The sequence below is a fragment of the Panthera onca genome, chromosome C2, assembly GCF_046562875.1.
Source record: "Panthera onca isolate mPanOnc1 chromosome C2, mPanOnc1 haplotype 2, whole genome shotgun sequence".
NCBI classification, from domain to species: domain Eukaryota; kingdom Metazoa; phylum Chordata; class Mammalia; order Carnivora; family Felidae; genus Panthera; species Panthera onca.
This window is the reverse complement of record NC_138347.1, coordinates 151,784,180-151,802,031: the sequence shown is the minus strand read 5'-3', so window position 1 is coordinate 151,802,031 and position 17,852 is coordinate 151,784,180. Positions and strand designations below refer to the sequence as shown.

General features: G+C 43.2%; 1 protein-coding gene across 2 annotated transcripts in view; it reads left to right on the top strand.

Annotated features, from left to right (window-relative positions):
- Nucleotides 1-4,227: 4,227 nt before the first annotated feature.
- The window catches only part of WDR48 (WD repeat domain 48), a 43,302-nt gene continuing 29,677 nt past the window's right edge, over nt 4,228-17,852 (top strand). For both annotated transcript variants that reach the window (XM_078432472.2, XM_078432473.2), the window contains exons 1-2: nt 4,228-4,301; nt 15,593-15,733. In XM_078432472.2, the coding sequence (XP_078288598.1) occupies nt 4,254-4,301; nt 15,593-15,733 (189 nt within the window). In that variant the 5' untranslated portion in view covers nt 4,228-4,253. The remainder of the gene's footprint in view (nt 4,302-15,592; nt 15,734-17,852) is intronic.

Here is a 17,852-nt window from a genome sequence, read left to right as displayed (position 1 = left end):
TCATGAGGACTTCACCACCTTAGTGACTCCCTTTCTCCACAAGCCATTCTGAGTTCCCTTTACTTTCAGCCAGTACCTTCATTGCTAAGGGATCTGTGTGTCTGATAGAACTATCTGCTCGACGATCAGGGTGACTCACTCCAGCTAATACCATAACCTTGTTCTTCTCCTTTTCCTTCTCTTGCCTCTCCAGTGTCACAAGGCGTGCAACATGGTTAGATGGCAGTCTTACCCCCAAATCAGTGGAACCATTGCTCAGCCTTTGTTGGAAGAATTCCTTTCTTTGGTAACAAACCCTTCAAACGAGCAAAACCTCCAAACCAGAATCTCAGAGAATGGAAGTTCAAAAAAATTTAAGTTCCATAACATCCCTTTGTTCCTAAATCCATTAATTTTGCCTATGGAAGCCTGATAGTTTTAAAACATATCCACAGGGCGCCTGGGTGGCTCAGAGGGTTAAGCGTCCAACTCTTGGTTTCAGCTCAGGTCACGGTCCCACAGTTCATGAGATGGAGCCCCATATGGGGTTCTGTGCTAACAGTGAAGAGCCTGCTTAGGATTCTCTCTCTCTCTCCCTCTCTCTCTGCCCTTCCCTCATTCTTGCTGTTTCAAAATAAACTTTAAAAAAGTTATTGGGCTTCCACTGTTAGTTTAGAAAAGACATTACAGTTTCCACCCACATTTCTCTCTCTGGGGATGCTTGCCCTTGGAACCCAGATACTATGTTGTGAGGAACCAAACAGCACTGTGGAAAGGCCATGAGTAGATGTTCTGGCCACAGATTCAGCATCAGTCCCCAGACATGTGAAAGAGGGAGGCTTTAGATGATTTCAGCCCCCAACTTTTTGGCTGCCCCAGCTGGCATTAAGTGGAAAGTGAAACAGAGATAAGCTGTCCTCACGAGCCCTGCATAAATTATGGATTTGTAAGCAAAGTAAATGTTGTAGTTGTTTTAAACCACTACGTTTTGGGACAGTTATACAGCAATAGACAGCAAGAACATGAAGGAAAAGTACCAAATATTGGACACTAAGTTCAAAGCATATGCTGCAAAAAGGGCTATCTCCAAGAAAGCACCATAGCTAACATCTTCAGTAAGACATGTGCTTCCTGGGGACAGACAGTGCAATTAGACCAATGAATTCTATGGGCAATAGCCCAGTGTGCTATTTCTTTCATTACAGAGTGAGTTTCCTGGTCAGAAGCTATATGGCATCAGACACAATGATTGTATGTAAAGCATTCATTCAATCCCCAGATGGTGGTGTTTATACCAGCACAGCAAGCAGGGAAACAAATGGAAATGTAGGGTAAGTATATTGCAGAGAGGACATAACTCCTCTCTTTCTCAATGACTGGGTAGGGCCAAAGGAAATGACTTGCCTCCAAGTGGTTGGTTGATCCTCCCGGAGCAGGGGCTATCTCACCAACTCAGAACTGGTCATCGTTGCTGGCAACCTGAACGCCCGACAGTGCGTGGTGGTCCTAGGCAGAGCTCCAGTCCTGTTATCCTTTCTGTTTCATTCATGATTCCACTGAGCCAGTGCTGAGCCTGGAAAAGGAGGCTGAGCTTCCTCCACAGAGCAGAAGTTTCATTTTGCTAGGTCCATCGGCATATCCCATCCCAAATCTTCCTTGTCACCAGTTCTCCAGTCTTGCTCTTTCCAATGTCCTTGACCAACTGGCCAAATAATTAGCCTTGCGCCATCAATTATTATTACCCAAGGCCATCTCTCCTTTTAGGCAAAGTGAACTTCAAGACATATTGCTGGATATTCTTTTCTTCTTCTTCTTTTTTTTTTTTTTAACTTTTCTTCCTGTTTGTTCTATTTATTTTTGAGAGAGAAAAAGAGTGCACGCAGGGAGGGACAGAGAGAGAGACAGACAGACAGAATCCGAGGCAGACTCCATCCACTGTATCAGCACAGAGCCCAATGCAGGGCTTGAATCTACAAACTGTGAGATCACGACCTGAGCTGGAATCAAGAGTCGGCTGCTTATCCAACTGAGCCACCCAGGTGCCCCAATACTGTTGGATATTCTGCACATTAAAAGGACATCGTGACTTCACTGTCCTTCAGGACCAAAGTAGGACCGCTGCAATCTAACAAACCATTTCTGGCAGGCACCACCATATTGTGCAGGGCAACAAGCCTGCACAATGCCTGGCACTTCATGGGTACACAACTGGCATTTTCTGGGTATGGCCTCTGCATGTCTTTCTCCTTGTTCTCTGTATGCTGAGCACTGGTCCTCAATTCTTGGAATGTTCCATGCTCCCTCCTGCCACAAGACCTTTGCTCACACTGTTTCCTCTCCTTGCCAAATTAACTCTATCCTCAGATCCTGACTCAAGGATTCTTTCCTGTCTTATAACCATTTTTCTGCATTGTACTTATTCCATATTCACTAATGTGTTTAATTAAATCCTGCCCTACCCTGGGGTTCTAAGTACTATGATTATGTGCATTCACCACTAGATGCCCAGCACCTAATATAGTGCCTGGCAGTTAACAGATGCTAAATAATATTTTGTTGAATGAACACATTAATAAAGGAGTGAATGTGTCATAATAAAATGCAGTAATGGTAACTTATCTACAAGTTATCACTGCTAGGGGTGCCTGGGTGGTTCAGTTTGTTGAGGGTCTGACTCTTGGTTTTGGCTAAGGTCATGATCTCGTGGTTCATGAGTTGGAGCCTCGTGCCAGGCTCTGCACTGAAAGTGTGGGGCCTGCCTGGGATTCTCTCTCTCCCTTTGTCTACTCTTCCCCTGTTCATGCTCTCTCTCTCAAAATAAATAAACTTAAAAAAAAACACACGTTACCACTGCAAGTTTTAAGAAGCTTTCTGATATCAGTTTCTACTCTTCTAATCCACATTTATTAACTTAAAAAGGCATTTGTCTAGACAAGAACTTTCTAAAGCATCATTCTATACTGGCACTATGCAACAGAAATACGTGAGATATGTATGTAACTTCAAATATACTAATAGCCACATTATACAAAGTAAAAAGAAATAACCTATGGGCGCCTGGGTGGCTCAGTCGATTAAGCATCTGACTTCGGCTCAGGTTATGATCTAGTGGTTCATGATCTCGCGGTTCGCGGGTTTGAGCCCCGCATAGGGCTCTGTGCTGACAAATCAGAGCCTGGAGCCTGCTTTGCGTTCTGTCTCCCCCTCTCTCTGCCCCTCCCCTGCTTGCGCTTTCTCTCTCTCTCTCTCTCAAAAATAAACAAACATTTAAAAATTTAAAAAAAAAAGAGAAATAATCTATTTTATTTTACCAGTATTTCCAAGACATCATTTCAACGTGAGATCTATATTAAAATTATTAATGAAATATTTTATTCTTTTCTTTACCCTTTCTTTGAAATCTGGCAGGTAGTTTAGTTTCAGCCCGTTTGAAACTGTTTGCTAATTTCAAGTACTCAGTAGCCACATGTGGCTAGCGGATGTTGTATGGGACAGTGCCGTTCTAAAGAATTCACTTTCACAAGGAAGAGCCTGGCGCTCTTCAGCACCTATACTTAGTGTCAGGAAAGCGTCCTCAAGGCAAACTTTCATCCAGATCTAACCATCCTAGTGTAAGAGATGCCTTAAAGCAGATACAAGAGTGAGCCTCAACTCCTTCAGGATTTGTTAACTTAGAAAAGTTGTCTCCAGGACCAATTTTAATGTTCGCCTTCTAATAACACCCTTTTATCTCTTATTTAAATAGAAATTTTGCTCCTCCTGAAGATACGGGCCACTTCTTTCGGAACCTTCTATTTCTCCCCACCCCTCGAAACCAATTTAATAATTCTACAATTTCAGGTACTTTGTGGCAAATCGGTAGGTTCCTTTGGCGGCCTAGGAAAGCTGGGGCAGAGAGGGGAGAGGTGTGTCCAAGCCTCCCATGTCCAGCATTAATTCTTTCAGCGTTTTCGTTTCGCCTGCTTGGACCTCTGGAGGAGGCATCCCGAACGGAGGGCAGCGCAAGCCATGGTTTAAGGCCACGGAGCTGGAGTCGGACTGCTCCTTCGGCTCAGAAAGCGGCGCTCTTTCCGCCACCACGATACCACACAACGGTTTTTAGGTGCTTCTACCTCACCAGAGAGCCGCCGGCCACACGGACACACAGCATCAGGTGAGCACGAGGCCAGGCCAACTTCGGCTCCACCACCTGCCCTTGGCTAAAGGGGAAGAGGCGGGACATCCGCCCGGTCCCAGACACTTCCGGAAGTGACGTAGGAGTGTCAACATGCAAGATGGCGGCCCATCACCGGCAGAACACGGCAGGGCGGAGGAAAGTGCAGGTATGGGAGCCCCGCTCCTCGACCTCCCGGACGCGGCCTGCGGCCCCGGGCCCACCTCCAACGAGCAGCTGCCTCGGGCCGCGGTCGGCCAGGGTAGCGTCTTGGGGCGAGCGGGACGGGGCGCAGCCAGCGGCGAGGGGTGGGGCCGGCGTTAACGGCTTGAGGAAGGGGCGGGGGGCGGCTGGCTGGGCCCGCCTGGCCCGGTCCCAGGACCCTCGGGTGCGCGGTTCGGAGCCCAGGGTTGCGGGTCTGCAGCTCTCTTGTGGGCTTGCGGGATCTGGATGGGCTCGTTCCCCGCCCACCTGCCTCCCCCTTCCCTTGCTTTTCTTCAAAGCGCTCTGCCCTAGCCGCGTCTGAGCAGAGGCCTCCGGGCAATTCCCCGGCGGGCGGCCACGGAGTGGGCTTGTGCGGGGGCGTGGCGGGGCAGCGGGGCGCCCACGGTCCTGCGGGGTTTCTGCGGAGGATTCTGCTCGGGAGCCCCCTGCCTTCCCGACCCTCCCCCTCCCCCCGGAAGCTTTGTCCCTTGTGAGGTGGAAACGACGTGGGAGTGTGCCAGTGTTAGTGGGGAAACGATCATTTTTATGAATTTTTTTCATCTTGTGCATCCTCGGATCTTTCTTTCCTGTTTCTGTAATTTATTCTCGAAGCGTAGAGTTATCCAACCCTTCGGTGTGTGCTTTATGCCTTCGTGAATCCACTTTTATTTTGGGTACGTTTAAGAGTTATTGCTACCTATTATTTTAAGCGGTGCGAGGAGTAAAAGCCCTATTACAGGTGTTTGCCTGCAGGTGGATTGTATGTAGGAGTGAAGGTTTGTGTACTTACTCATTAAACATTTCCTGAGCACTTAGTTTAGTCCCAAAGATGTGCAAAGAATTGAGACAGTAGAGGAATAAGTAATATGGGACACTGCATATGTAGATCTACAGGTTGAAATCGAGTATGTAATAGGTAAAAACAAACAAACAAACAAAAAAACCACAAAACCCCTTATCTTCAGTAAGGTAACCCTTACTGGCTGTAGGCCATAGTCTTCTGGGCAGTTTACTTGTTTTATTGATCTCATTGATCAATGCAGGGTCCTGAGTTAGAATCTACAACTGCTCACCCTGTTAGGTGATTTTTAAGTGCACCAGTAATGGGATTATATAACCCCAGCATCCAAGCCAGGTGGGTGAGAATGACTGCTCCTGACTAAAATGCAACTCAAAATTGTCTTAATTGTATTCTAGACACGGGAGTGGTACACCATAAGGTAGTAAATAAAGGAGAGTTAATCAGCCACCTCAGTTTCTTGTATTTAAATTTAAAAAGCAACATAAGGGTGCCTGGGTGGCTCAGTCAGTTAAGTGTCTGACTTCAGCTCAGGCCATGATCTCACAGTTCATGGATTTGAGCCCTCCATCAGGCTCTCTGCTGTTAGCACAGAGCCTGTTTTGGATTTTCTGCCCCCACCCCCGCTTGCTCACTCTCTCTCTCTCTCTCTCTCTCTCTCTCTCTGTCTTTCTCTCAAAAATAAGCATTTAAAAAATTAAAAAGCAATATAAAAGTGCAAGATGAGGAAATGTAAATTCACCACAGTGTGTATGGAAAAACTGAATGTTTTAATAAGCTGAATGTGAGCCATCACATGTTTAACGAGGGAGATAATTCCATTCTTTGCTGATCAGAGTACAAAACTACAATTTGGGGGCCAGCACTTAGTACGTTGTTCTTGATAGGTCTAGCCATCAGATTGGTGAAGTAACCTAAAACTATTTCCTACGAAGAGCATTCAGAAGAGCTAAGATTAGTCTGATGAAGAGAATCTTCCGTGAATCTTATTATTAGCTGCTTTCAGAATTTGTCCCCAAGAGACAGAACCAATGTGAGAAGCTACAGAGACTGATTTTATCTCAACGTGAGGGAGAACTTTTATTTATGGAAGTGGTTTTTTTTTTTTTTTTTTTTTAACTAGTGCCTGTTTGTTGCCAAAGAACCCCACAAAACAATATAAAGGTAAAGGTGATAATTGTCCTCTACTCTTCAAAGAATGCTACTTTGGACCATGTGATATATAATCCTAGACCAGTTTTTGTTTGTTTGTTTGTTTGTTTGTTTTACTCTGTGTGCTGTTGGCACGTTGGGCTGCATGATTCTTTATTGGGGGGGTGGGTTTATCCTATGCATTGTAGGTTGTTTTGCATTATCCTGGCTTCTGTCTACTAGATGTTAACATCTTCCCGGTTTCAACGACCAAAAATGACTAGATACTTTCAAATGTCCCCTGGAGGGCAAAATTGCCCCTGGTTGAAGACCAATGTTCTGGGGCGCCTGGGTGGCTCAGTCGGTTGAGCGTCCGACTTCAGCCCAGGTCATGATCTCACGGTCCGTGAGTTCGAGCCCCGCGTCGGGCTCTGTGCTGACAGCTCAGAGCCCGGAGCCTGTTTCAGATTCTGTGTCTCCCTCTCTCTCTGACCCTCCCCCATTCATGCTCTGTCTCTCTCTGTCTCAAAAATAAATAAACATTAAAAAAATTAAAAAAAAAAAGAAAACCAATGTTCTATACCTCCTTGTGCGTGTGTACCCAACTTATGTGATTTTTTTTTATTCTAAATGTTATAATATTTGTTTAGTGTCTTGCTGTTTGTCAAAATTTTAAATACACATTCCCATTGACCCAGCAATTCCTCGTCTGTTTTAGAAAAGTACAGGAGCGCCTGGGTGGTTCAGTCGGTTAAGTGTCTGACTTCGGCTCAGGTCATGATCTCGTGGGTTGTGAGTTTGAGCACCACATCGGGCTCTGTGCTGACAACTGTGAGCCTGGAGCCTGCTTTGGATTCTGTGTCTCCCTCTTTCTGTGCCCCTCCCTTGCTCACATTGTCTGTCTGTCTGCCTCTCTCTCTCAAAAATAAACATTAAAAATATTTGAAAAAAACAGAAGCGCATATGCATATATCTTTCTCTGGTTGTGCTAGCGGGTTTATTTTTGGAATGCTGTCATTGTGAAAAAAATCTAAATGTCTATCGGTAGTCACTTGGCAGGTAACTTAGGTACATTATGTAGTGGATTAATCTATAGTTGTTAAAAAGACAAGTTCAGCCCGTATTTACTAAAAAGGAAAAGTGTCCAGAAGGAAAAAAAATAAGTCAACATTACATAGTCCCATTTCCACAAGGCAATAATGTATTTCAAAAGTCTGGAAAGCTATTAACAGTGATTATCTCTATGTTTTAGATTATGTGATTATGGGTAAGGCAGGAAATGGGATGTCTTTTATTTTAAAATATGTATTAACTTTTATATTTTTGAGCTTTTTAAAACATTCTTTGTTCTCATAAAATCTTTCCATTTTGGAAAACATATATATGGCTACATAAATATATTGTGCCTCTTGGCTGTCTGTGTCTTGTACCAAGAGGCAGTAGCCCTGAGCTTTGTGATTAAATTGTAGGCCGAAAAGAACCTTGAGACTTATGATATTGATAAATAGACAGTGGAGAGGGGTCCAAACATACTGCTTATTAATTATAGACATAATGAAGAATGAACACGTCTTACCATTTTCAACTTCTAAAAAGCCTGAGAGGGAGTATGAGGGGTAGGGGTGGATTTGTGATTGGCAAAAACATTATCAGACTATCAAATTGGTGAATTCAGATATATGATGCAGATTTTTTTCCTGGTAAAGTATCAAAGCAAGTCATTTCACTCCCTGGTGGTCCCTTGGTGTTACGATTTTCCAAAACCTGAGTCTTTTGGTTGGCGCGCATATGCGTGCGCACTCTCTCTCTCTACCCCCCCCCCCCCCAATCTCTCCATCTTCCCTTCAACAATGACCTTTTTCCTCACTTGCTTCAGAATTCTTGGGGTGAGGTTGTCACTACTATTACTGGTTTAGGAGAAACAACTATGCTGACTATGCCATAGTACTGAGTGATGGTTCAAACATATAAATACTCGGCCTTCCATTAACAGGAGGACTCTTCTCCTTGGAAATGACCCCAAATCCAAGTTAATCCGGCTCCCATAATAAAAGATATGTATTGGCTCATGTAAATGAAAACTCAAGAGGTAGTCCTAGTTTCATGCAAATCTTGAACCAGCAGGCTCACTGTGACTCTCTAACCTAAGAAACTTGACCATCGGGCTGCGCTGCGTAGGAGTTCTCTTCGATTCCCAAACTCCCAGCTTTGGGCTTTCCACTTGGTGGCTGTCCCATCCCAAGCCTCATGTCCTTTCACACAGTATCCAAGATTACAGTGTCTTAAGTAGCTCCTGTACATTTTTTCTTCTAGGATTTGCTTGCCTTAAGGAAAGTATTAGGAGCAGAAATGGGGAATGGAGAGGCAACCAACCAAGTTCTCTTCTATCAGTACTTACCTTCTTTCTCTGCTAAATATTGAGTTATTCCAGACCTATTCAAAGGTAGTGTGGGTCCTTACTTCTGAGTCTGAGTCCCAGTTTGGGGTTGGTTGTTTAATCTTTGAGACTTTTTAAAAGAAGTACAGTGAATCCAAATCCTGGCTTCTCAAGGAAAGACCCTTACAAATTAGCCAGATGTCCAAGATGAGTTACTTTTTATACAGGATGGATAGTGAAAAAAAAAAAAATTGTACCACTGTGGCATCCATTGGAACAGAGGTCAATAAACTTTTTCTCTAAGGGATCAGATGGTAAGTATTTTAGGCTTTGCAGGCCACATTACTGTGTCATAGCCGCTCAACTCAGCCATTGTATATGTGGCTGTGAAAGCAGCCACAGGATTGAACAGGGAAAACAGATGTGAGAATTAGTGAAACTTGGCCAGTTTTTCTTGGCCAAATTTGACCTGATGTAACCTGGATAGCTGGAAGTATCCTTCCACAAAAGAGCTGTGTGATTCCACTTATGGATTGTTTTAGAACAGATAAAACTAATCTATAGTGAAAAAAAGTGAGCTCTAGATTGCCTAGAAATGGCACGTAGAGGTTGGGAAGCAGAGGAGGGAGCTTCCTAGGGTGGTTGGTAATGATGTTCTGTATATCTTCATAGGGGGTTGTATTATACAGATACATGCGTTTGTCAGAAGTATCTGTGTACCCTTAAGATTTCTACATTTCGTTGTATGTAAATTTTACCTTAAAAAAGGAACCACTAAAAAAAAAGCCATAAATAAATAATGGAGTCTAGACAGTGATATACACGTTGAAGTACTTAGGGGGAAGTGATGTTGATGATGTGCAACTTATTTTGAAACGCATTGAAAATAGCAGATCAGATGGTTGGATGGGTATGAGATAAAGCAAACATAAACAGTGTTCATTGTAGAACAGATGTGGGTATACAGACATTGGCTGTGTAATTCTTTCGATTTTTATATGTGTTTGAAATTTCCGTAAGATAATGTGGGGGGAAATAAGTTTCAGATGTAAAAAATGGTTAGTGGTGAGCAGTGGAGGGGGAAGTGAAATTTTAGTGGTGGTGGCCAGAGAAGGCCTTGCTGAGAGGCTGACTTTTGAGTAAGGAGCTGAAGGAAATGAGATTGCCATCTGGGAGAGCATTCCAGGGAGAACGTCAAATGCAGAAGTCCCGAGTGGGAATGTGCCTGGCCTGCTTGTGGAGTGCTCGAGATGCCTTTGTGGCTGGCATGGAATGAGTGAGGGAGGAGGAGCAGGTGATGAGATCAGAGAGGTCGTTGCAGGCCAGATCTTTTAGGAGCGCTGCGGGTCATAGGGAGGGCTTTGGCTTTTACACTGAGCGAGCTGGGAAGCCCTGGCGAATTTGGAGTAGAGGAATATACATGATATATCTGTGTTTTAACAGGACCAGCCTGGCGGCTATATTTAGAGCAGGGGCAGAGCAGGGGGACCAAGAGCTGTTCAAGAAACCCGGGTGGGGGTGGGTAGGGACTGGGTGGCTCAGTCGGTCAAACTTAAACGTCCAGCTCTTGATTTGGGCTCCAGTTGTGGTCTCACGGGTTCGCTGGGTCGAGCCCCGCATCGGGGAGGGGGCAGCACCGGCACACAGCGCAGAGCCTGCTTGGGATTCTCTCTCCCTCAGAATGAATAAATGAACAGGAAAACAAAAAGAAATCCAGATGCTGTGTGATAGTGGCTCCACACGGGGTGGTGAGAAGTAGTTAAATTTTGCAAGACTAGACTTGCTGACAGGATGTGAGATGAGACAAATTGAATTAACCATGGCACCAAGGTTTTTGGCCCGAGCGACTGGAAGAATGGAGTTGCCGTTAACGCCTCTCAGTGAGGAAGACTGGGAAAAACTAGTTTGGAGAGGACTGTTAGGAGGTGGTTTGGGCAATGGCACGATTAAGATGCCTGTTAGACATCCAGCTGGAGGTGAGTCAATGCACACTGTGGGGGGGGGGGGGTGCAGGGTAATAGTTCAGAGTGCCTCCATTGTAAGCCTGAAATGCTGGCAGGCACCCCTTCTTTTCTTAAAAAGATTGTGAATTTTGTACTTATTACATGATACATCTATATTTGTTTTCATATAAAAAATTGTTACTGTGATAGGCAGAATCCCCCCTCCCCCAGCAAATGCCCATGCCCTAATCCCTGGAATTTGTGAATATGTTATGTTGCATGATAAAAAGGACTTTGCAGATGTAATTAAGGTTACAGACCTTAAAGGGGGGATTATCCTGGATTATCCCAGCGGGCCCAATTTAATTATGTGATCCTTTAAAAACAGAGAGTGTTCTCCCACTGGACGCAGAAGTCAGATTTGAGGCACGAGAGAGTCCCTCTTTTGCAGGAGAGGGCGCGTAGAAAGTTTGAGAAGGATTGCAAGCAGCCTCTAGGAGCAAGGATGGACCCCTGGCTGACCGCCAGCAAGGAAACGGCCTGCAGGCCTGCAACTTGAATTAGCTTAGAAGCCAACTGTCCTAGAGCCTCGGAGAAGGAACAGACCAATCAAATTTTGACCAATCAGTTTAGACTTTTTGAGAGACCCTAAGCGGAGGACCTACCCAAGCTCATCCTGGACTTCTGACCTTCAGAACTGTGAAATAATAAATGGGAATTGTTTGAAACCACTAAATGTGTAGTAATGTATATCTCAGCGATAGAAAACGAATCTGATTATCTTGAAGTAAAATAATCAAGGATAGTGTTTCCTCTGCCCTCTGGCACATTACCAAATACTCTAGGGGTATTACCACATGAAGTTTAGTGGATCGTCCCCACTCTGATTTCTTTGTTTTGGGTCCCACAAGTTAATCAAACAGTGCTTACTTATTGAGCCAGCTACAAATACTTACGGTGTAGTCTGGCTGGGTACTTACTGCTAGGGCACTGCCCTAGTCTTCTTCCTGTCAGTCCCTTTACATGTCTCTTCCAAAATGCATAGTTCCTACCGAAGGTCTATCTTCCCATTCCTTGCAGAGTTCTTACAGTACCCTCTGCTCCTTGCCTTGCCCTTTTTTTTTTTTTTTTTTTTTTAAGATATGAGTCTTCATCTTCTCTGCCTTTGCTTGTACTCTTGACTCTGTCTAAATGAGTTTTTCCAGGACTTTGTTCGCTCATTCATTGCTTCTGTCTCCAGTACCTTCTGCTTTTCTTTCTTTTACTTCCATCTCATCTGCCTGCACAGCTTGCCTGTATCCTGCAGGGGGAGGGCAGCCAATGTCACTTAACTTGCTGTGACTTATATTCTCTAGCTCCAGCCCCCGCTAGAGTGAAAGCTCCAAGCGGACTTTGTGCTTGCTCACAAGATCCTCAGCATTTAGAATCGAGCCTGGCCACCGGTGGATGCCTCATCCGTGTTTGTTAAAAGACCTGAATCCTGTTTTCCTGATCTCTACAGCCAGTATTTTTTTTCTTTAACAACAAGGTTTTACTGTAATAGGTCTTGGAGCATTGCAGTGTGTATAGTTCATGTTGATTCTTTAATGACCACCTAGGACGGATGTGCCGTAATTTACCAAGTCATTTCCTTTCTGACGATCCCACCTCTGTTTTGTCCATCATACTGAAATTTACTAAAAAAAATAATAGCAGTTAAAAAATAGTGAAGGAGGTATTACAAAAGGAAACAAAAGGGCAAAGGTCGATAATATAGAATAAAAGATGAAGGATCAGTTTGAAAGTTCCAACATCTGGGGAGCCTGGGTGGCTCAGTAGGTTGAGCGTCCAACTTCAGTTCAGGGCATGATCTCGCAGTTTGTGGGTTCGAGCCCCGCGTCGGGCTCTGTGCTGACAGCTCGGAGCCTGGAGCCTGCTTCAGATTCTGTGTCTCTGTCTCTGCCCCTCCTCCACTCCTGTGCTTGCTCGCTCTCTCTCTCTCTCTCTCTCTCTCAAAAACAGACATTTTTTAAAAATTAAAAAAAAGAAAGTTCCAACATCTGATTGATGGGAATTTAAGAAGGAGCAAAGGAAGCAAAGATCATTATTAATGACTTGATACAAGAAAGTTTCTCAGAGCCGAAGTGCCACAAGTTTCTAGATTGAAAGGGCTTTCTCAAAGCATAGGAAACTTAATGATAAAAGGAAAAAAAGGGAAATATGGAGTGTGGTAAGAACCACGGGAGAAGTAAGTAGGGTAAGTGACGAAGGAGATCAGGGGATGCCTTTCGGAAGAGGTGACCTTTCTGCTAAGACATGGAGGGCCAGGGTGAGCCAGACAAGATAAAAGCAGATAAAAGCCGGGGGGGAGGGGGGGGGCGGTATTCCTGTGGGTGTTGTAGACTCAGGGGATCTTCTTGGCACAGTCAACAGTAAAAGAGTTTGTTGTATCGGAGGAACAGAAAGGAGTTTGGGGTGACTCTCATGAAAGACGCTGGGGGGAGTTAGTTAGAGGTGAGTGTGAAGGCACAGGATAGATCCAAAGCACGTGAGGAATTTGGACTTTCAATGCAGTGAAAAATCTTTGGAAGGCTTCAACAGAGAAGTGCCATGATTTTATTTTAAAATGTCTCTTATGAGTCACGACTATATATATTTCTTGCCCTTGGGCTCTGATAGATATCCTTGTATCTCTATGTTAAATTCTCTCTCTCTCTCTGTCTCTTTCTTTTTTTCAATTTAAGCTCATTTGCAAATTTCTATTACAATTACTTGTACCCAAAAGACTAGGCCAAAAACAACAGTCTTGTTGTCTTTGTGCATATAACCCTGGCCTGTTTTGTGACTTTATTTATGCGTTTGCTGGCCGTTTTCTTTTCTTTTTTAAAAATTTCCCCTTTGTGATCTTTGTTCCTCTTTCTGTTAAGGAGTTTGACTTTTTCTTACTGTTTTGTAAGGATGCTTAGTATGTTCTCAAGAGTGAACTTTTGTCTTTCATATCTGTTTCATTATTCTCCCAGTGAGATGTTTGCCTTTTAACCTTACTCCTATTATTTTTTGACATTCAGGGTGTTTTTTTTCCTAAATAACAGCTGTATTGAGATAAAATTTAAAAGTTCACCCTGCTAAAGTATACAATTTAGAGCTTTTTTGGAAACTCCCAACACTGTGCATTGATCACCTAGTTCAGAACATTTTATCACCCCGGAAAGAAACATCATACCTGTTAGTAGTCACCCCCATTTTCCTCTCCTCTAAGCCCCTGGCAACCCTAATCTGCTTTCTTTCTCTGTAGATTGATTTACCTGTCTGGATGTTTCATATAAATAGAATAAAATAGGTGGCCTTTTGTAACTGGTCTCTTTAACTTAGCCTAATAATGTTTTTAAGATTCTGGCTGTGTCCGTAAGCTATGTCAATACTTCCCTGCTTTTTATGGCTGAATAATACTCCGTTGCACAGATATACCACATTTTGTCTATCCATCTGTCAGTTGGTGGACATTTGAGTCGTTTCCACTTTTTGGCTGTTGTGAATAATGCTGTTGTGAACAGTTGTGTACACACGCAAGGTATAGACTTGTGTTTGGTCATAGCCGCGTTGGCCTTTTTCTTTGAAAAGATTACCCTGTTGCTTTTCATGTTAGCAGAACCTTCTCTGTCTAGAGATTATAAATATTTGCCTGTCTTTTTAAAAAGTATTTTTATGATTAAATTGTTAAATTTCAATCTTTAGTTCATATAAAAATTCATTTTGGTTTCAGATTTGGAGAAAGGATATAATTATTCCCGGTGGAATCACTAGATGCTCCTAGATAATTTATTAAATGACTTCTCATGCCCTCATTCATTTGACATACTATGTTTATAGCAAAAATTAAAAATTTATAACAGGAAAATATGTTTCCAAATGTTGTTTCATTCTAGTGATCCTTTTTTCCATATTCCTGTGGTGGTACTCCATTGTAATTCTAGTAGCTTTACAATAATACCTCTTAAGATCTCTAAAGAATATCTTTTCGTTTTTAAAAATGACTGGGTATTCCCTCAGAGACAGTATACTGTATGTACTTTGTCTTCTAGGAAGAAATCTGACAGGATTCTGACCAAAGTTGGGCTAAATTCACAAATTTAGGCAAGAATTACTAATTTTGAATCTTCCCGTACGGCATGTCTCCTCTATTCAAGTCGTTCTTTTACATACCTTGTCCTGCCGATTATGTGTCTTCCTTGCAAAATATATTTCTGGGTATTCATTCTTGTTCCTATTGTAAGTACCTCCCCCCCAATTTTGTCTTCACTGGTTATTTCATTAGATTAGAAACATTTCGCTTTTGGCTGCCTTTTTCTTAGTTGTAATTGCTTTTGGTTGATTCTCCTGGGTTTTCACAGTGATCAGACAGGTTACCGACGGCGGCGAAGTAAGGCAAGGTACTCTGAAGGAAGGGGTTAGTGTATTACAGGAACACAAAACCTCACTTTGTTTGGCAGGTCAGACGAGGCCTTTCGAGGAAGCGTCATCTAAACACGTGTAAAGACTGCGGCAGAGTAGGAAGGAGAGCTTCCACACAGAGGGGCCGGGGCACCGATGGTCTGGAGGCACGGTGTGTAAGAACCACGAGCAGAGTGTGCAAAGATGGGTGGCAGGAGAGATGAAGAAGGCACTGGAGACCAGTAGAGGAGTTCGGGTCAAATCACGGGTCTAGGAGGGTGAGCAACTGAAGAGGTTTTTGAGCAGCGGTGAGACACGTTCCAGTTTACAACCGCTTTGTAGAAAGTGGATTCGAGAGACAAGACTGGGGAAGAGTCTGGTTAGGAAGTTGCGGGAAGTTAGCTTCATTCGTGCTTATCCTGGACTCGGCTGTTACTGGTGTCATTCTTCTCCACTCCTCAGCGTCTCAGCGGGTTGAAGAATAAGTTTTATATTGGGAAACAAGGGATTTTGAATTTCAGATTGGCCACGAGTAGCCTACATATTATCGCATGTCTTACAACTTTATAAAAAGCAAATTTGGACGTATTTCTCAGGTTTCCTATGTTATTCGAGATGAAGTAGAGAAGTACAATCGAAATGGAGTCAATGCCCTGCAGCTGGATCCAGCACTGAACAGACTTTTCACGGCCGGTCGAGACTCCATCATAAGAATATGGAGTGTCAATCAGCACAAGGTAAGGCAGGGATTGAGTTTCACATTTCACATTTACCCAGTAAATTGTAGTCTGTCCAAGTGGCACCTTTCACAGTTTCAGACTTAATCTCTGAGCAGTGAGGTATTTGGTACACTGCAACCAGAATTCTGTAAGCCTCTGAGAAAACACCCGTAGGAGAGTATTCAAAAGTGTTTTAGCTAAGGTGGGGACTCCATAAACTAGGTGTGTGATAAGAGCTGTCTCCTACAAAAGAACAGAGAGATTTGTCTGGTAGGAGGATTACTCTCAACAGTTTATTTTTCTGTTTTAAGTATGTTTCCCAAAAGCTTCTTGGCAACCCTTGTCAGTGCTTTAAAAAAAAAAAAAAAAGGTCGAATATGCTTTTACATTTATAATTAATCTTGAACAAACATTTGGTTTCTTTATTGAAAAGTGAGTAGGGTACCCCCCAAAAAATCAATAGGCCTCATTAGTTAATAGAAAGTTGATAGAAAAATATAAAGACAACATGTTCCACTTCTTCGGGAGATTGAAGGTCTGTTTTCTTAAACAGGGAACAGGACTTAAATCTATGTAAAGACAAATCCCCAGTCAGATGGAAAGGAACTGTTCCTGTATTTTGTTTGAATGCATGTATTGTCTATGACATCGAAAGGAAGATTCAGGGAAGGAGAAGGAGCATTTAGAGCCCCTAGCCATGTACCAGACAGTCTTAGCACTTTCCTATCCAGTGTGGTTTTAACTCTCACATCAACCTTCAGGGCAGCTGTTATGATTCATTTTCATCGCTGGGAAGATAGGCTCAGAGAAGCCCATGCTTAAATAGCTAGTAGGTGACAGAGAATTAGAGCACAGTTTAACTTCAGAACCCTGGTGCTTGACCTTGTGGTTTTAAAAGTCCGTGTCTCTCTAGCAAGCTTTGCAAGTCTGATGTGCAGTCTGAAAAAGAGCCACTACTTTGCACGGTTGCTGGATAATGTTTCTTTAAGTGGACTTTGGTCCTGTGGGTTTTGAATTTTGTAACCAACGGAAACAGTGGTGGCCCGGTGTCAGAAACATAGAAACTAAGAAAATAGGACTTTGAAATGCTTTTTGGAACTCACATTTGAATTGGAATGTCACCATTCTCGGAACTTACAGTATTTCAGGCAAATTACGGAAAACATTCACAAGAGTTTAAGCCTGGAAGAATAAATATTGTTTTGTCAATACTACCCAAAGCTATCTACACGTTCAATGCAATCCCAATCAAAATTGCACCAGCATTCTTCTCGAAGCTAGAACAAGCAATCCTAAAATTCGTATGGAACCACAAAAGACCCCGAATAGCCAAAGTAATTTTGAAGAAGAAGACCAAAGCAGGAGGCATCACAATCCCAGACTTTAGCCTCTACTACAAAGCTGTAATCATCAAGACAGCATGGTATTGGCACAAAAACAGACACATAGACCAATGGAATAGAATAGAAACCCCAGAACTAGACCCACAAAAGTATGGCCAACTAATCTTTGACAAAGCAAGAAAGAATATCCAGTGGAAAAAAGACAGTCTGTTTAACAAATGGTGCTGGGAGAACTGGACAGCAACATGCAGAAAGATGAAACTAGACCACTTTCTTACATCACAAAATAAACTCAAAATGGATAAAGGACCACTTTCTTACATCACAAAAATAAACTCAAAATGGATAAAGGACCTGAATGTGAGTCCAAACTCCACACCCGAAAAACAAATAATCCAGTGAAGAAATGGGCAGAAAACATGAATAGACACTTCTCTAAAGAAGACATCCAGATGGCCAACAGGCACATGAAAAGATGCTCAACGTCGCTCCTCATCAGGGAAATATAAATCAGAACCACACTCAGATACCGCCCCACGCCAGAGTGGTTCAAATGAACAAATCAGGAAACTATAGATGCTGGTGAGGATGTGGAGAAACCAGAACCCTCTTGCATCATTAGTGGGAATGCAAACTGGTGCAGCTGCTCTGGAAAACAGTGTGGAGGTTCCTCAAAAAATTAAAAATAGATCTACCCTATGACCCAGCAATAGCACTGCTAGGAATTTACCCAAGGGATACAGGAGTGCTGAGGCATGGGGGCACTTGTACCCCAATGTTTATAGCAGCACTTT